A 20,737-nucleotide genomic window follows, 5' to 3' on the forward strand; every position below is an offset into this window, starting at 1 on the left:
CCATCTACATGACAGCATTTACAATCTTCTACCTCTTTCAGTTGCACTCTTAGTCATGTAGCAAGCGATCACCCATTTTACTACAGTCTAAAGGCACCACTATTTATTTAGTTCTTTTATGAGGCTCTTTCATGTGACAGAAAGTGATTCTGTAGTGCTGCTACTACACTATACTACAGTTCTACCACCGTAAACAGTCATAGGTTCCAGCCTGAACTGAGAGAACACCAACCTTCTGTTGCCTCATTTTAAGTTAGATCAAAATAGAGTTTTTTTGTTTTAAACATAGAAGCCTTTTACATCCAACTCCAAGAGACACTCCCAGTGTTCATTTACTATGAGGAACAGGACTATTTCACTTTTTCGCTATGTGGGCAGAATGAGTACTAGTCATCATCACCCTCCGTCCCAATACATAAACAACAAAGTAAATCTATCACTGTGGACATAACGTGCTGACTCTTGTTTAGATGTTCCATTCCCTAAATCAGCAAATGTCGGTATTTAATTTATTTGTAATATGCTTCATATTGGCCTAGCGATGATAATGGTTTTCTACTGAGATAGTTCCAGAAGCACTAAGATGTTACCTGCAGATGCAATGTTGCATGTTATGCAAACATAATTTAAGTACTGACAAATGAAGCAAGGCAACGTCACATTAAGGGAACAACTTTGGAATTTAAATTTTTGGTACCCCAGTACGTATTAGCCAAACAGTAAAGATCGGCCTACGAAAGACTGGAATATAAAGGTCCAAAATAAAAACAGCACACAGTATTATAGAGAAAAAAACTTTAGTTAAAATATTTAACATTTTTAATAACTTTATATTATGATTATAAATCTCTTTAGTTAAATATTTACAAATTACATTGCATTTAAAAAAGAACGGAATTGGTTTATGTTTTTAAGCAAATCTAATGCTTAAAGCCACCACCGTTCATCAGCCCTAGATTTTTACAATGTCAGTTTAACAGTCTTAAACGGTTGTCAGTGTAATGGCACCAAGTGCAAACCATGATTATCAAAATTAAACAAATAAATTCTGTCAAATATTTCAGTTTTTTGATAAAATTAGTAAGAAAAGGGAGCGCATACACAAAACAATTATAGAGGTTAGAATGACCAGCACTAACATAACCCCAATATCTACCACACAATATTTCCTTGAGTGGTTTTAGTTGTTCTAGTCTATAAATGCTATGGTCTAGTAATTGTGCTTCTAGAGAGCAACATGACCAATAAGGTAGATGTTGTCATAAAGGTGCCCTACAAAATCTTCACTAATGTTCTGAGCTGCACGCCGCGTATTTCTGATAAACTCCCTCTTTGACATTTTGTTCTTCACATGAGGGCTGGCGAGATCGATGGAAAGAAGAATCAAAGAATAGCACAGTACATACACTGCATCTAAACAAAAACACAGAAATCCTGAAATTAATGACAAAATCTCAAGAAACAATGCACATTGGAGTTAAACTCCACAACATGAGTAAGAAAAATAAAACAAGGTTACATTAAATGTGGACATAAGCAGACTGCAAACATGTAGCCACACAACATTTTGACATAAATTTTGAAAATAAAGTTAAATACACACATCTGCAATGAACCAAGCAAGATGCATTTATAATACAACACAGTAAGGTAAAGAATTGCCTTTGTGGTCAGGAACCTGTTGACTTGAAGCCAGAATGCTGCCTGAAGACTTGTGGTCAACATGCACGGTAGACTGACGAGGGACAAGGAATACTGAGTTTTACTCCTGGCTTTCTAACTTTACCAATTTCAGTTTTGCTTTGAGGATTTTTGAGGATCTGGAAATTGGCACGTGTATAGAGAGTGAAGTTCTGAATGGGTTCTCATTTTTCCACACAAACTGGAAGAATTTGCTCTGGCCAGAGGGCTTGTCTCAGAATCCACTCCCTGTTGCATGTGGTGTTCTGCCTGGGTCAACGCAAGCAACTATGCTGTTGAACCGGTTTAGAGTCATTTGTCTTCTTGATGAAAATAAAGTGCATAATGATCCAACAACGTGCAGATTGAATACATACTTACCTAAAGATCTCTTAAATACAAGACATTTTGACATTGTCAAAATGCGACTTGATCCTACAAAACTGGATGCCCATAAATCTCCTAAAACAATCCAGAAAACAAAGAATGTATCCTTATTCAATAACCTCAAATCTCAATATTTAACAAAGACTATCTGATGGAGCTGCACAAAGGTGGTTCACACCTCTATGGGACACTGAAGTCAAATCTTTGAGCATATGACTTAACTGGGATTTGCCCATATCAGCACAGAAAGAACAGAGAACAGCAACATCCAGAGCCATGCTCCACACTGCAAGAAACTCAAACCGTTTCTCCAATCAACTGACTTTCATCATGTAGCACATGCCTTAGTATTAGCCAAAAACGTGTTGGGAATATTATATTAGTAGATGCTCCGATATCCTCTTTAACTCCAAACACAGATATTCTTCATGCAGAAAAAAAGGCCTACATCTGTCACAAGAACATTAGAGGAATCTGCAAGGAGTCCACTTTGAATCAAGAATAAGGTTTAAACTGACTTGAGTTATCTTTAAATCTACATGCTTACTGTTGTTGAGGTACCTCTGCTCATCCCTTAAGTTACCTGGTGCCAACTTGAACCTAAGACGTTGTTGTTGTAACCTAAGCCTTGAACCTGAAATAAATTAAAAGTGTATTTATCAACGTTAACCCATGCTTTCCCTGGTGCTTACCCTTTCCTATCAAACTCCCTCCCAATCTAACCAAAACAGGCAGAGACCCTAATGCTGTCCTGAGAAAAAGCTGAAAACCTTTCTGTTTACACTGTAGATTGAATGAACAGCCGACCCTCAGAGCTTCTTCCCGGTAGACCTCTAATTCTTTATCTTTTTCTACTATTTCTGCAATACTATCTCTTCTCCAACATCTACTGAGCTTTCCTCACTTGCTCTCATCCTCTTGCTCTCTTGTCCTGGCATCACCTGCCTCACTTCCTCAATTTTGCTTCATTTCCTCTACTATGGACTACTGCTGTTAGCTAAATAATAGACTTTCCTCGAAAAGCTAGAAGAACAAGTTACTTACCTTCGGTAACGCTTTTTCTGGTGGATACACTAGCTACCTGTGGATTCCTCACCTTATGAGTTCGTCCTTGCGCCAGCATCCGACGGAAAGTCTTCTTCCTAGCTGTCGACGAGGACGTCATAATGGCACAGCTCCACGTGACTCCGTCTGACGTCAACGTGCCAATAAGAGGTCCTCGTCGGCGTACTGAAGTCAGTTTCACCTTATTTTTTACATGCCTTTGAGGCGAACAGGTGAGAACCGACCCATCAAAAACGGTAAAGAAAAATATATACATATACACAATAGCATCTCCCATTAAACGTATATATTTACACAAATACATAAAAAAAAAAATTATATATATATATATATATATATATATATATATATATATATATATATATATATATATATATACACACACACACACATATAAATATCTCCAGATAAGCAAAAATCAACCATTACAAGATAACCGTGAAATCAGGCAGGCAACGGGGAGGCGGGAGGGACTGTGAGGAATCCACAGGTAGCTAGTGTATCCACCAGAAAAAGCGTTGCCGAAGGTAAGTAACTTGTTCTTCTGATGGATACAACTACCTGTGGATTCCTCACCTTATGAATAGAGTCCCACAGCTGTACCGCACTCGGTGGTGGGTGCCCGCCTGATTACACCAAGAAATCTTGCAATACCGAGCGAGCAAAATGACCGTCCCTCCTCACCTCAGAGTCCAAACAATAATGTTTTACGAAGGTATGGAGGGACGCCCAAGTTGCCGCTTTACATATGTCTACCAATGGAACTCCTCTCGCTAAGGCCGAAGAAGCAGACTTAGCCCTAGTAGAATGGGCCCTGATACCTTCAGGAGGAACTTTCTTCGCCAGAGAGTAAAAAACTTTTATACACAGGATGACCCACCTGGAGATTGTTCGTTTCTGGACCGCTCTGCCCTTCCGCTGTCCAACATACCCTATGAACAGCTGATCATCCAGATGAAAGTCTTTTGTCCTCTCCAGGTAGAAACTCAGAGCCCTCTTAAGGTCCAGCCGATGGAGCCTCTCTTCATCCTTAGAGGGGTGGGAAGGAGGGTAGAACGAGGGAAGGGTAATAGCCTGCCCTATATGAAAAGGAGTGACAACTTTTGGCAGAAAAGCCGACCTGGTTTTCAACACCACTTTATCAGGGAAAAACATGGTAAAAGGAGGCTTAACAGAAAGGGCTTGAAGCTCCCCAACCCTCCTAGCAGAAGTAATCGCAATCAAGAAAACAGTCTTTAAGACAAAGTATCTCAACGGACATGAATGCATGGGCTCGAAAGGCAAACCCATCAAAAACGTCAATACCAGATTCAAGTCCCACTGAGGCATGTGAAAGGGCGTGGGAGGAAACTTATTAACTAAACCCTTAATGAACCTATTTACAATCGGAGATTTAAATAAAGAAGGTTGGTCCGGAAGGCAAAGAAAAGCCGACAGAGCCGCCAAATAACCTTTAACCGTAGCAACTGTACTGCCTTTCTTTGCTAAATCAAGAGCAAACAAAAGAATATCTGAAAGGTGGGCCTTTAAGGGATCTTTTTGATTCTCTCCACACCAAACCACAAATTTTGCTAACCTTCCGGCATAAATGGATTTACTGGAGTGTCGCCTGGACGATGGAATAACATCCACTACATCCGGTGGGAGAGAAAAGGAACTCAGGTTGCCCTGTTTAATCTCCAGGCATGAAGGTGCAGGCTCTGGAAGTGGGGGTGTAGAACCTGCCACTACGACTGTGAGAGGAGGTCTGCACTGAGCGGGAGACGGAGCGGAGAGCACTGAGAGAGTTGAAGCAGGTCTGTATACCATACCCATTCTCGGCCAGTCCCGTGCCACCAAGATGACTTGGGCCCGGTCCTGACGAACCTTCCTCAGAACTCGAGGAATCAAGGGTATGGGGGGGAAACGCGTAAAGCAACTGGCCACTCTAGGACATCTGAAACGCAGCCCCCAAAGCTCCTTGCAACGGATACTAGAGGCTGCAGAACAACGGGCAATGCACGTTCTCTTGAGTGGCGAATAAATCCACCTGAGGCGTACCCCACATCCTGAAGATGTAGAGGACCAGGTCTGGATGGAGACGCCACTCGTGATCTACCGAGAAGTGACGACTGAGACCGTCCGCACGTACATTCAGTACTCCGGGCCAAATGATTCGCTATTAAGCAGATCTGATGGTCCTGAACCCAGGACCAGAGCCTCAGAGCTGCTCTGTAGAGAAGGTACGACCCCACTCCTCCCTGCTTGTTTATATACCACATCGCGGTAGTGTTGTCTGTCAGGACCTGAACTGACTGATCGCAAAGGGAAGGGAGGAAGGCCTTGAGCACCAAAAGTACCGCCCGCAACTCCAACAGATTGATATGCAACATCTGTTCCGCTGGAGACCAATGACCCTTGATCTCCAGGTCCCCCAGGTGAGCTCCACACCCTAGAGTGGAAGCATCCGATATCACTGTGGCCACAGGAGGTGGTAGCGAAAACGGTTTTCCTTGGGAAGGGTTGCCGTCCACTGTCCACCAATGAAGATCCGCTACAGCGTCCTTGGAGATCTTTATTGAATCCCTGAGATCCCCTTTGTGCTGGAACCACTGCCTGCAGAGGCACCACTGAAGAGCCCTCATATGCCAGCGAGCTTGAGTGACCAACAGAATGCAAGAAGCAAACAGACCTAGCAGGCGTAAGGCCTTGAGGACTGGAACTGCCGCTCCAATTTGAAACATTGGAATCAGCGCCTGATTGTCCCGAACCCACTGAGGCGGGGGGTAGGCCCGAAACAATGTTGTGTCCAGTACTGTCCCTATGAACAGGAGGCGTTGAGAGGGCTAGAGGTGAGATTTGGGTACATTTACTGAAAAACCCAGATCGAACAACAACTGGGTTGTCATTCGCAGATGAGACAACACAAGCTCTGGAGTCTTGGCTTTGATCAACCAATCGTCCAGGTAGGGAAAACCCGCTACTTCCCTCCTTCTGAGATGTGCTGCAACAACCGCCATCACCTTTGTAAAAACCTGAGGTGCTGAAGTAAGTCCAAACGGAAGGACCGCAAACTGGTAGTGTTGCTTGATTATTGGAATATGAAAGTACGCATCCTGCAAGTCGACAGACACCATCCAGTCTCCTTCGTTCAACGCCAATAGTACCTGCGCTAGGGTCAGCATTTTGAATTTTTCCTGCTTGAGGAACAAATTCAAAATCCTCAAGTCTAGAATCGGTCTTAGACGACCGTCCACTTTGGGAATCAGGAAATATCTTGAATAACACCCATGACCCCTTTCAACTGCACCAACTCTATTGCGCCCTTTGACAACATGGTCATGACCTCCTGTTGCAACAACAGAAGATGGTCTTCTGAACAAAATGAGGGACGGGGGAAGGAAGGAGGGAACTCCTGAAAGGGGAGAGCATAACCTTTTTCCACAATTCTTAACACCCACGAGTCTGTTGTAATCGACTCCCACTTTTGGAGAAAAAAACTCAATCTTCCCCCTACAGGAGAAGTATGGACGATAAAGTGGGGAAAACTAGGACTGCTTCTGCTGTTGTCCACCGGAAGAGGAGGATGAAGACCAGGGCTGCTGGGCTGGCCCTCTGGTTCTACCCCTATCCCGCCCTCTAAAGGCACGATAGGGCAGATTGGCAGGTTGCTGGGCCAAGTATTGTGACCTCCGAAAGGCAGAGCCACGAGTAAACCCCTGAAACCTGCAAAAAGGTCTATAAGATGTTGCAGCAGAGGTCTGTAATCCTAAAGACTTAGCTCTTGCTCGACAGTCCTTAAACCGTTCAAGGGCAGAGTCTGCCTTGCCTCCAAACAGCTTTTCCCCCATCAAATGGTAGATCCATTAAGGTGGATTGAACTTCCGAAGAAAATCCAGAGGACCTTAACCAGGCATGCCTCCTAGTAGCCACAGATGTTCCCATGGCCCTGGCTACGGAATCGGACGTGTCCAGGCCAGACTGTATAATTTGTTGTGCAGCCACCTGCGCATCCATAAAAAGAGATCTAAATGACCTTTGCATCTCCTGTGGCAGATCCTTGGCCATTTCCTTAGCGGAGTCCATAAGGGCATGGACGTACCTGCCCAGCACACAGGTAGAATTAGTAGCCGTAAGCGCCATACTACAGGATGAAAAGATCTTCTTCGAAGACTGCTCCATCCTCTTGGACTCCCTATCAGTTGGGACTCCAGGGAATGTTCCAGGAGCAGACTTCGCGGAGCAAGACGCCTGGACTACTAAGCTTTCCGGAGTCGGATGTCGTGACAGGAAAACTGGATCTCCTGGTGCGCCCCTATGTCTCCTCGCCACTGCCCTGTTCACTGCAGGAGTCGTTACTGGCTTCCTCCACAAGTCCAATATAGGCTCAGTTAAAGCCTTATTGAAAGGCAGAAAAGGATCAGCACTGGACGCAGAAGGATGCAGTACCTCTGTGAGCAGGTTAGTTTTCACCTCCGCCACAGACTAAGGCAAGTCCAGAAACTCTGCTGCCTTCCTTACCACTGTATGGAAGGATGCGGCCTCTTCTGTAAACTCCCCCGGAGATGCAATGTCCCACTCCGGGGAAGTACCCAAACCACTTGCAGTGGCCAGACCCTGGAATTCATCCGAAGGCTTAATCTCACCTTCCTCCAGCTGTCTATATTCTTCCTCCTCCAAAAGTCTTAAAGCCTTCCTACGAGACCAAAGATGTGTCTCCAAAGCCGGCGTCGATAAAGAATCCATCGACGCCGACGACTTTGAGCCTCGGAAAGGCCCAGGAAGAGATGGATGACTCCTAGTCTCACCCGGCGGCGACACGGAGTCCATCAATGACCTCCGCGGAGTTGGTTGGCAGGAAGGCGATGGAGCCGGTCTGGAAGGAGACATCATCGACGTCGGATGGCGCGGTGATGGCGTCGGCTGACGCGATGGTGGAGCCACTGTCACAGGTGGTGAACTCCCACAAGGGGACACCCTCTGCGCCGATCCGACAGTCTCCGCAGGACAAAAGGGCATGAATGGAGCCGCATTATAGGGCGCCAGGGAGCCCAAATCAAACGCCAATGACCCCGTGTGACCCGCCGGTGCACCAGCAGGGGCCATAGATTGAAAAACAGCATACATTGCATTAAAAAATGCAGCCGGATCCGCCCCTGGAGCAGGGAAAGCCGGGTATTGCTGAGCAGAGGCCTGCTGTACATCAGCCAGCGACTGAGGGCTTTTATGAACAATCTCAAAGACAGATGGTGCCAGCGACAACTCCTGACTCCTGGGCTGAGGCGTCACAGTAGGGCTCATCTCCCATGTTTTCTGGCGTAGAGAAGACCTCAACCTCAACCTCGATCGGCTCCGCTCCGACCGACGTTGAGAGTCATGACGGCACTGAGAATCATTTTGACGCCGCTTCTTATGCTTCTTGGGTGAAGCATGGGAGGAATCCCTCTTATGGCCCTTCTTCTTCGCTTTTGCCAGAAAAAGCTTCGCCTCACGCTCTTTTAGAGCTTTAGGATTCATACTCTGGCACGATGAGCATCCTTCAACGTCATGCTCTGAACTAAGGCACCAAATACAATCCGAATGAGGGTCGGTCACTGACATCCGACCCCCACATTCTCTACATGGTTTGAAACCGGACTTTTTTGGAGGTGACATTGTAACCACCAAAACGCAACAGTTATCAACGAGCCAGGAAGAAAAAACTTTGGCGCCGAAGGCATGGAAAAAAGGAAAAATGACGTCAGTACGCCGACGAGGACTCTTAATGGCACGTTGACATCAGACGGAGTCACGTGGAGCCGTGCCATTATGACGTCCTCGTCGACGTGGACAGCTAGGAAGAAGACTTTCCGTCGGATGCTGGCGCAAGGACAAATTCATAAGTTGAGGAATCCACAGGTAGTTGTATCCATCAGAAAAGTTTCTTACTTGTAATCCTAGTTCTCATTCATGATAATCTTCATGGAAGACATAAGCGTAGAATTCTCCCACTTACAAAGATGTGTTCACCATGCATGTAGTAATTTTCACCACTTGGTGTGCTTGTGGGGTTTAGCTTTCTTTTATGTAATCTAGGTTTGTGGGCTCTGATTTAATGTCTCGTCAATTTTGTGATGCAATAGAATGACAAAATGGTGTCTTGAGTTCCTAGTGAGCTTTAGATGTAGGATCATATGGTTTCTGCAACTGTGTTGTGCTTGAGATGTTTGACATGTCACTCTCTGGCATGCATTAAAATCTCAACTGAAAGATGAAAATTATCAGGTTTGCAAATTCTGTCCAAAATAGCTGAGTAGGCTGAGCCAGTAATCAAAGAGGTAACTCTCACAGATCTTGATTAGATTCAGTTGATGAACGTCAAGTAGGAGTATCAGGTTTCACGCTTTCGAATTCTCAGCCCCTCTGGCTACATTATCCCTTTTCTCTCATTGTTTCTTTAAAATAATTTGGGGAAAGAACCTTTTTATCAATGGGGTTTACACTGGTGAACTTAATGTGAACTGACTTCTTCAATATTAAAATAATAAATTATGTTCTGCCCCTTTAGTCTGCAGCTAGGCTACTAAAATAATTTTCATTCTAAATTATTATCCCAAGGAAAGTGATGCTCCGAATATTAGATTGTAGCCATTTTGTACACTGTGTGAAGTACTTACCTCTGTTTTCTTCATTTTCTTTTAACATTTGCCAGATGTTAAAGTAATCTGAAACGCTCTCCATTCTTTCACAGTGAGAGGAGGAGTTGTCGCTTTGAGATCGGTTTACAGTTCCAGCTTGGGCATATGGCTCTCAACCTCTTTTTCCTCCTCATAGCAAGCTGTAACAAAATTAGGGCTTCTGACATAGCTGGTGATTTTTTGGCAGATGTCAAAAACGGATTCAACTTTTGGTGGTTGGATGATCTCCCTGTCATATGAAATGAGAGGTTGGGTATCCTCTCATTTTTTCAAATCCAACTGCCTTCAAAGTGTCAGACTCTGTTTTCCACTTGCATTTTGAATTGTGTATTCTGAATAGTGTATGCACACTGAATGGCACAACCTTTTGGATGGTATTCATGCTTAAGGAATGAACATACAATAGCAAAATCCATACAATGATAAGTTGGCCTCGCTTTCTGAGGCACAAATAATCTAATTTGAAAACAACATTCCTTTGTATAGACCCCTCTGGCCAGTCTCCGTAAGGAGCTAATCATAAATATTTGCATTGACTTCAGGGACATATTATACCATTCACGAACAACATCAGCACTTGAAGGCAACATACTATTTTGTTAGATCCATTTCATCATTACATCGTTTCATCATGGATTACAATGTAATTGGAAACCTTCTTGTCTGACATTTTTTATAAATAAATACAATGGCAAGGTATATAAATAATAAACAAGAAATATGCTTTTAAGATCGGGATAGGATACTGTGTTAGAGCAAAGGACCAAGGGTGAAGGGTATAAAAGGCGAAAAGTGAAGGATTTAGGAGTGAAGGATTTAAGGGCAAAGGGTTTAAGGGTGATGGATGATAGGTTTAGGGCTGAATGGTAATTGGTTTAAGGGTGAAAGGAAAGGATATGAGGTGACAGATGTAGGGCGGAAGGATTTAGGGTTGAAGGGTTAAAGGGTGTATAGTATATAGTTGAAAGTCAAAGGGTCAAGGGTTTGAGGCTGAACGGTTAAGAGGAGAATGGGGAAGCGTTTAGGGTTGAAGGGCTAAAGGTTTAGGGTGAAGCACGAGCAGTGATGGAGTTTATGGACAAATGGTTTAAGGGTGAAGAGATTATGGGTGTAGGGTTAAGCCATTAAAGGTAAAAGATAAAGGTTTCACAGGTGAAGAGCTAAAACGTTAGGGGTCAATGATAAAGGGTTTGGGGTTCTGTGTGAAGGGCTTAGAGATGAAAGGCTTAGAGGTAAATAGTGAAGGGCTGAAAGGTGCAGTGTGTAGTGATTACTGGTGAAGGGCTTAACGGTGAATGGTTGAGGGGTGAGTTGGTGAAATGGTGAATGGCTCAAGTGAAAGATTCAAGGGACAAGGGTTGAAAAGGGTTTGGGGTAAATGGTGACAGTTTGAGGATGAAGTTTGAAGCCCTTAGTTGTGAGAAGTTTAGAGATTAAAGGTGAAGTGTTAAGGTGTGAAAGGTTTCAGTGGAAGGGTATGGGTGGAGCGCTTAGTAATGAGTTTGAAGGTGAAAGGAGTTTGGGGGTGTTTGATAAAGGTAACATCAATCAAAAACAATCAATAGGGAAAGTACCAATTTGTAAAAAAGGGTAAGGGAAAAGTCAAAAGGTAAATGTGCAAATTATATGGTCACGATTAAGCAGTAAAAATGGGCTTACCCAGAGAACCAACTTTAAAGTGTAAACAAGACATTTGCTCAGGAAAATGGTAGACAACAGGCAAGGAAATTTTGTGTATCCAAACAATATGCTTTTATGGATTTGGAATCCATGCTGCAGACTTGTTTCCAGTCCTGTTAATTTCTTAGCTTTCCTTCTCTGATGGAGTGTCAGAACTACAATGCGAGTATACCTTCTTCAGTATGACGCCTGCTGAGTAAGGAGAAAAAAAGTCCAGGTCCCTGTCAGATGGTCTGAATTCTTTAGTAATAATGAAGTAGCAGTTTTGGCTGCAGCAGGATCAAGTTGAATTATGATTAGGGGTATAGCTTCGGGGGTGGGGTGTTTGGGGTGCTACATCCCTAGACTAAATGTATCCTGTAGTAAATAGTTTGGTACAGGTGCTTTAAGTTGGTACAGTAAGGTATTTTTCAGATTTCACTTGGGACTTTCCATACACATGGCGACGGAAAACACACTCTCTTGTTTCTGTCATATAAGTGGTTATTTTTACTAAATATTGAGTTATACGTACTGCCACCGATTCGCATTCCTCCCCCTTCCTACTGCTCCTTAAGTCCCCACCCCCCAACACCCACACACACACAACACACACACACACACACACACAGCTCCTGTAGAAACCACTCATGCTTTGGTCTAAGGGACATCAAAGGCAAAGTTAATATGAAATACACTCCAGTAATGGGTTTTGATTGCCAGCTATCCACTATCAAAATACGAGTCGGGGACAATTAGTCATAAAGGTCAATGTGTGCCACAATCAGTCTGATTTTGTGCTAACTGTTTGTGTTTGGTGCCTCCTTGGAGTATAGTGAATTTATTCTGATGTGTAGACTCACAGGGAACTATGGCTGTCCTTGCTATTTATGAACTTATCATGTATCACCTTTTGGATAACTCTGGTGCACTTCAGGTCAGCTGAAATGACATTTCCTCAAACAGACATGAACCTGTTGAAATCGCAGCAGTACTGACTCCGCTTTCTGCAACTACTTGGAGTCTTAAAATCTTTTTAGTAGTTGCTGAATGAACTCAATGTCAACTAGTTGTGTTCTGGGTGGGATTAAAAGTAGATGGCTCTCGTCTTTTAGTCTTGGTAGTGAATGAGAAGACCAGTCCAACATCAACAGACAGTATATGCCGTGACATCACTGGAGGTAGTCCACTTTCTATCATTCATGATGGCAACTCATCCCTCAATGTTGTTCTTCTTGAAGTTACACTCTTTGATATCAACCAGGAATGGAAGAAATAGGGTGACCTGTACTTCTATTGGCTGCTTCTCTGCAACCCCTCTTCGAGAGGTTAATGGTGGACGATGGATGGGATACTTTGAATATGAAGAAACACAGGTCACATCATTATTATAGGTACATATGAACAGGGATAAGATAACACATTCTAAGGTACTAAAATGCAAGAAAGATGTTTTTATACATATGTGTAAACACAAACATATCAATGGTGAAAGCATACGTCAAAGACGTGTTTGGTACCCTAAAAGCAGCTCACACAAAGCATTAACAAAGTTGAGGAGAAAAACAAGAGAATCCTAACAACTGAATGAGAGTCTGAGAGTTCCTAGCAAAAAGGGTATACATATTCTTCGTAATTGTGAGCACTAGCAATGATTTGAGGTGCTAGAGGAAAGATACAGTCTCAAAACAGATGGAGAGAGTTAATGGGGCTACATGAGCATAAAAGAGACGCCCATGGTAAATGAAAGGTGGTAAACATATTCTTAACAGATAAGAGGCTGGTTATGATCACTTGGCTTGTAGTTGTTGTTGTTACACTGAGGTTGTGGTCTGACAGGAAACTAAGGGGTCAATTTTTGCTCATTATTGCATTTTTGGATACATTGAAAATTTTAGCACCTGCCAATGTGTTTTTGTGATACTTTATGACTCTTCATATGTACCTTTGCTATGTATGTTACTGCATTAATGACACTGTTTATCTTTAAGAGTAGAACATTTTAAGCAGGTCCATGAACCTCTGTTTCTTCATAACCCGAGATGGAGGCTGAGTCTCCCCTCCTTAAATTGTTGGAAGGAAGAAAATATCAAAAGAATAGAGATGTGATGGGTTCGGAAAAAAGGACTTCATATCATAAAAAAGCAAAACAACCAGTTGCCCATCAAACAGAAAGGTAGACAGACTGAGACAAACACACGCGCACACACACACACACACACACACTCTACCTCCCCTCTTCTCTCTTAACCCTCTCATAACATTAAAAGTAATAAAACATGTTCAAACACAGACAATGGGCACTAGGGATGGTTATACCTGTGCTAAGTGAGATAATTTGGAAGTCATAGTGTTAAAAAATGAAAGGAACCAGACTGTAGGATTAAACAAATATGCTATAACAATATTATACACTATGGGAATTTTTTTATTTTTTAACAGCTTGTTTAGTCCATGGCAATACAGAGACTTCTAAGTGACGTTATGCTTAAAAATGAAACGTTTTGCTGTAAAATGCACTGTTAGGCCCTTCTGGTTCAATGATCAATGGTGCAATTCAGGATAGAAATTAATACCCCACCACTTTCAGAGTTCACCAGTGGCTCCTGACAGTGGTTCTTAACCTGTGGTCTAAGGAACCAAGAAGTTCTGCAAGGCCTACTCAGGAGATCTGCAACAGTTTGACAAAATATTAGTTATTAAATTAAAATTAATAAATATTATACTAATAAATAACGAAAGTTGAAAATCTGAAAACTTTCTATAGTTGATTGTGAAATAAACGAAATATTTCAATATTTGAGCACTTACATTATACTTATTTTTGTATTTTCTGTAATTTTTGAAAGTTTAAATCATAGAAATTGCTTAGGTCGAGGGTCCCCGGCCTCCAAGAATGACTCAGTGGGGGGCCCTGGATTTCAGTAATGAATCAGCAGGGGTCCACAGAAGTCAAAAGGTTAAGTACTGCTGTGCTAGATCTGCTTCCCACCCATATATTCTCCAGAATGTTTAGAATAACTGTCAGGAAAGGAGAAGCATGCCAAGCATTTTACTTCATGTATATATTCTCTGTAAGAAAGATTCCATGAACATTCTCTTATTCTTTTATGTTCTGCATCCAGCAGACTCAGGAGATGAACGAAACACCCACTTAAAAAAAAAAAAAAGCAATATGAAATGTCTAATACTATTTTCGCGGATGCTATTCCAGGCAGGGAACAAGGAGTTAGGACTTACATACGCCAGAGATTACTTGTTTTCCACTATGTAGAGATTTATCTCAGTCACAAAATGAAAATTAACCACACCCAGTTATTTTACTTTCATTTTATAAGCCTTGTTATTACATTAATGCTTAAATTTTAACTAAGTACCAATAAAGCCCTGTGTTTGCTTAAGAACATTGAATAGTTTTTGGTGTACTCAATGACATATCAGAATAATATAACAGTAAAGTTTTAGAAACAATGTCTGCTATGTGGATGGGTATTACACTAAAGGTGCTGATTTCCCTAACAGCCCAGTAGCTGCAACAGAGATATTCATGATTAGTCTGAATTCACAATCAAAACACAGATCATGTGCAAATGAATCAGAAAAATATCAATAAGAAAATGCAAACCAATAAAGGTGACTAAATGGACGCAAAGTAAAAGGTTTATATTTTTATTTTTAAAAAGTGACATTCCTAAAAACGTCAATAGATGTTAGCACAACATTTTTGTCAGTAATTATTATAACATATTATTCATTTATAACAATTAAAAATGCATTTTAGCACAAATGTCTACACACACAGTGTACTACCATGGCTTGAAATCCAACAGATGACTCCAAAAAGGCTCAGCAACAAACATTCAAAAGACCCAATGACCATCATAGTAGAATACACATCCTACTGTCCACAGCGCAGAATGTGATGGTCGGGGAATTCACCTGTCTTACCAAATAAAAATATTGAATACATAATGTAGAAAGTGCTCCAAGTTCTGTCTTAGCAACTGAACGTATAGTATAGAAGTATGTGTACAAAAACAAGACAATGGTCAAAACAAAATCATAAAAATGTTTTACAGGCAAAACTCATTCATTTATGTTAATTTTTTTTTTTGTAAGTACCCATTTTTCTTACCAGGACTAAGGCCAAGGTCTCGCGTCAGTCCTGGATTGCATGCGCAGAATCTGTGTGAGAATTTTGTGATGAGAGTCTCAAGGTACTCTCCACGTTCTTCAGGTGCATGAATATGCCGGAAAAAGTTTCTTAGTGCATTTGGCAAGAACTGATTGCTAAAGTTGTGCAACGTCACAAGTTCATCTAAAACGTCTCTCCTTTAAAAACAAAAGAAAATAGGCATTTTATTGACGTCTCAAATGTAAAGCACAAAGAAGCATGAGATATGTGCACGAAAACATTTATACATACATATTTATATTTGAGAAAGGGGTGTGACTTTTTTGCTTATCAAAAATACTCTAAAATGAGCATCCTTGATGCTTACGTAAGGACATTTGTATATTACAGTTAGTATCTAATACAAATCAACCAAAAAAGCAATTGTCTGAGAAATCTGATAAAAATAACAGTCATTTATAGAGGAAATAACATACAAACAAGTATAATATTTACTTACTGAATAGTTAATATTCCATCAATTCATTGCTACATGCATCAATTGGTGAGCAGTCACCAAGTGGGCTTTATCAAAGACTAAGTACAGAAAATTATGGAATTCCTCTAATTATCTATAACTAATTTAAGAGGTACCAGAGGTATTACTGGCAGCCATCCTGATGAACAGGTCAGAGGAGGACTTAGTTTCAAAGAACTAGACATATCTAAATTTAATGAGGATTTTGTTATAATGATCAGCATACTATTGAGTAGGAAATCTGCCTGTTTGGTCAAACCAGATTTTTGCTGGTCCCTATTCGTTTTTTGTTGCTGGATGTAAAACTCTTAGCACCTTACTCCTACTAACCAGTAGTAAAGTGTCTGTGCTCCGCCTAGAAACATGATTGAATTGGCATACTCCCAATTGGCATGTTTAACTTGCCTACAGGTCTCTAGAATATGGGGTAAAGCACACCCAGGGCCTGGAAGTTAAATGCCACTAGTAAACTGCAGCACATATTGTGCCATCCTCTACAATGGCAGTGCAAACCTGGCTTCAGGCCTACAATACCCTGGCTGTAGCAGTGTAAACAGTGTAAAAATTGCAATTTGGCCTATCAAAATAAACCCTTTTGAGAGGTCAAAACCTACTTTTTAAATAATGTTAAATCACCTCTGTGAAAGCCTTGAAGCCCACGAGGCTGGGTCGAAGGTGTTTAAAAGTAGAACATGTAGAAGTTTAATGTTACCATGTCCTTATAGCGACAAGCACCTAAAAGCTATTTTATTTTACTGTGGCAGGCTTAGCTGTCCAACATAGAAAACCAGCGACTAGCTACAAAAGGAACAACTATTTTTAGTAGTTATTAAAATCCAATTCAATGGTGAAGTCAGATGTTTAATTAATACTAATGAAAAGTAACTTTTAGGAAACTACACTTCCCTGCTTGAACTTCCCGGAGGCTAATTTGTATTGGCTCTATAGTTTCACCCAAGTCAGTAGCCTTATAAGAAGAGGAGTGAAAAGGTGTGAAATGCCACCCAGACGAAAACAATAGGCTGACATGAATGGGCAGAGAGGAATCTTCTGAACCCCACCACATAAGTAGGGTGGGGCCTGAGGGCATCCTTTTTTACATTACAGTATCAAATCATGCTTCAGTGTCAAGTCCTGTTTACAGGTCTGCTGGGGTCACATATAACACTTCGGGCACTCTTGAAATGGTGAGAAAAGGAAGTCAAGAAAATTCTTATGATCCCACTGCCTGGTTGCGGCTGTACTCTTCTTTTGTATTTCATGATTTCTGTCTCTTGGTTTACATGTATCCTTAGGGCATAACTGGATAGGTAGAGAACAAGAAGATTTTTGTGAATACACAGTCTGATTGCAGTGGGACTCTGCTTTTTCCTACCAGACTTCTGTCTCAGGGTTTCTTGTGGGTACAGTACCTGCTCTAAACTGGATTTTAGTGATAGGTGTGGGAGGACACCAGGATTACCATAGTACACACGCCACACATACACACACAGCCCTAAGTCCAGGTTCAGTGTGGCTTAAGACTTTTGCCATCTCAAAAATGTTTAATGAGGATAAGTTTGATGCCACTAACTTTTACTGCATTGGCTATGGCTTGCCCAGAAGGCATTACTGCTCACTAGCTAGTGCAAGGCGTAAGTGTGGCACCTTCAAGCACCCCCTCAAAAGAACACTTCCTGGAACTGTAGAACATCAGAAGAGTACTGGACCTGCTATCGGTGACCTGAGATTAGCACTGAAGGACTGGACCTGCTCCCTCTTGTACACAGGATAAAGAAGTAAACTTGAAGGGTCATAAGGCTAACCTCCTGTTCAAGCTACAGTGATATTACAAGCTACAAGAGGCCTTTCCTGCAACTGTCCAGATGTCTAGTGGCAACAGGCCATGGACTTAACTCTGCTGTTGTCCTCTGCCTGGCACCTAGTGCATCTCTAAAGCACCTTCCCTGTTGTCCTGGGGAGATCTGAAGTGTACTCCTGAGGTGGATTGGGACTTAACAGAATAGGTCAGATGGTAAAACATTATACCAGGACAAACCTTGTTGGTGTATCCGATTCGTGCTCCAACGTGGTCAGCCTCAAATTGTGCTATGGTCAGTTTACCATGACCACTTCTGAACATATTTGTTCATTGGTGCTATTTCGACTTAAAAATGTTAAAATAATTATCTTCAGATTCCCTTATTGAAGCACTTCAATTCGGTTAGTAGGGGAAAAAATTATTCTTAGTAATTAATTTATCCCACGCTAAGTTGGTCCAAAATCCAGGAAGCTGCTAGCTCAATCAGTCCGAAGGTGGAAAATGGGAAAACAGTAGTGAACCTAGATTTAGCCAACTTCAGTCTGGATTCTGTTCCAGCTTCATGTAGGATATATTCATTACTAAGAGGACATTTGTCCCCTACTAACCAACTCACAGGGCCCAAGCGCACATCAACTTCCCAAGTTGACACCACTCCATTTGCAAGCACAATTGAGTGAGTACATTTGATCCATCACAATTGGGGTTCCTGTTAATGCTTGAAATATCTGCTGGGCCGATGTACATTTAGAAACTTGACAGGAGGCAACTTTGTCAGGACAAACAAGTAATTTACTCTGTCACCTTGAACGACGATGGGTCATCCACCAAGATCTAAATCTGCCCCTTTCTACTGTAAATAACTTTTTAAACCACAACACCCCTCATCTGGTGGACATAGAAAACACATTGTTGGTAAGTGGATTATTGGTAAGGGCAGGTAAGTACCTACACCTACCAATAGGTGACTAACCCTCACTTGGGTCCAGTTAGGTCTCCATAAATTAAACGTAGCTCAACCCTTGGTAGCTTGGCAACAAGCGACAAGGCTTAAATTAGGAGACAAGAGTGTAAAGCATTTAAAAATCACAAAACAGTAAATAAGTAAAACACAACACCCAATAAAAATCCAACACCAATTTATGAAAATAGATTATATTTTTATCTTTAAGATGACACCAAAATGATTACAATCGAATAAGGGGAACCAGAGACATGAATTTTTAAAGGATTAATGTTTTCTAGCACAAAGAAGCAACTAGTGCTCAAAGGGTTAATAAAGGTCACACTGGAAAGGGACAAAGTCCAGAGTTCAGGCCACCCATGAGGTAACACTATTATTCTTACTTTTCAGAAGTGTTTCTTGATTCAGGAAAGTGGTCCACAGCACCAGCCAAGGGTTCGGAGACTCTGGTTTGCTTCTTGGGGTCTGGGACAGCAACTCCCACAATGTCCCTCTTCAACTTATGGAGTTCCTCCACACGTCTCCAAACCTATGGATCTTCTTCCAGAGGTCCTTTTTTGGGTCCTTGGAGCGTCCACAACTTGATCCAAGGTTCCAGAAGCTCTGAGTTGCTCCTTGGAATTTAGGACCACAATCCCCAGAGTGCACCTAGTCAGAATCCTCAAATGGCCACTGAACGCTGGTCAGCTGGGCTCAGTTTGCAGGACTTGATGCAGTGGACTCTGGTCAGCTCCTTTGTACCTGAAGCAAATAGGGAGTCCACTCAGGGATTTGTAGAAGCAAGATAAAGTCCTTTTCTTGTTGAAGCCCAAAGTATGCAGCTGGTGCAGTCCTTGTGAGTGCAGTGTCCAGCAGGGCAGTCCTTATTCTCCAGTATCTTCTCCCAACAGGGACCTGAGGTGTAAGTGCAGCTCTACCATATTTATCCTTGCTCCTAGGTGGAAAGCAAGGGGGTCCTGGTGGTCCAATCACAGGCAGGCTCCTTCCCCCTTTGATGACCACTTCCTGGGAAGTGAGGCAAAAATCAATCCCAGGGTGCAACATTCTTTAAAAATCCAACATGGCTGAAAGTGATTTTTGGAAGTTAGATCTAGCTGATCCCAACCACTGGTGTGGCTACAAATCCTAAACACACCCCTCTCCTGCCCGCTCCTAATCTAATCAAGAAGGCACCTAATTGTCTGGGGTTGCAGGAAGTGGGGGAGGTCCTCTGCTGCTCCAAATGTTCTTCGCTGCCTTTGAAGACCATTTTGGCTGCTCCCCCCATCCTGTTTCACCATCTGCTGAGGAAGATCTCCTCCCTCGGGCACATCCTTTGTGTTCAGCCCAGGCCACTTCACACCTCATTAAGGCGGCCTGGCCAGGCTGCCCGAGGCTGGCCAATCAGAGAAGGGCACTACAGAGCTGAAGTTGACAACTTTCAGGTAGAGTTTTAAAACTCTTTACCTGAACTAGTGATATTAAATCCAACAATTGTAAGTTATCTGGCACTGATGGGGACTTTTCTAATTAACATAAAGTCTCCCCATTTTAGCCTATGGAGGCCATTCACTACAGTGAGGGAAAAACTAATTTGGATATTTTACCTCACCAGGGAATATAAAACAAAACAGGACCCTGTTTATTGTTACATGGCACCCAACCCTAGGGGCACATAGGGCACACCTTAGGGATGCCTTATATGTAAAAATAAGGTAGTTGTAGGATTTAGAAGTACTTTTAATTCCAAAGTCGAATTTGCATACAACTTTAGTTTAAAAGCAGCCTGCAAGGCAGGCCTGCCTTTAAAATGACACTCGGCACCTCAGCAGTGCACCAAAGAGTGCACTACCTATGCTGAGGTCCCTAAACCTACATGCCCTACCATATACTA

At 42.2% G+C, this 20,737-nt stretch overlaps 1 protein-coding gene across 1 annotated transcript in view; it reads right to left on the reverse strand.

The window, feature by feature from the left end:
• Nucleotides 1-780: 780 nt before the first annotated feature.
• FBXO8 (F-box protein 8) overlaps nucleotides 781-20,737 on the reverse strand; it is a 109,583-nt gene continuing 89,626 nt past the window's right edge. Inside the window, exons 6-7 of the mRNA XM_069244556.1 lie at nucleotides 15,583-15,779; nucleotides 781-1,413 (exon numbers count right to left, since the gene is read on the reverse strand). Of these exons, the coding sequence (XP_069100657.1) occupies nucleotides 1,226-1,413; nucleotides 15,583-15,779 (385 nt within the window). The 3' untranslated portion in view covers nucleotides 781-1,225. The remainder of the gene's footprint in view (nucleotides 1,414-15,582; nucleotides 15,780-20,737) is intronic.

The sequence above is a fragment of the Pleurodeles waltl genome, chromosome 1_2 (genome assembly GCF_031143425.1).
Source record: "Pleurodeles waltl isolate 20211129_DDA chromosome 1_2, aPleWal1.hap1.20221129, whole genome shotgun sequence".
Classification (NCBI taxonomy): Eukaryota; Metazoa; Chordata; class Amphibia; order Caudata; family Salamandridae; genus Pleurodeles; species Pleurodeles waltl.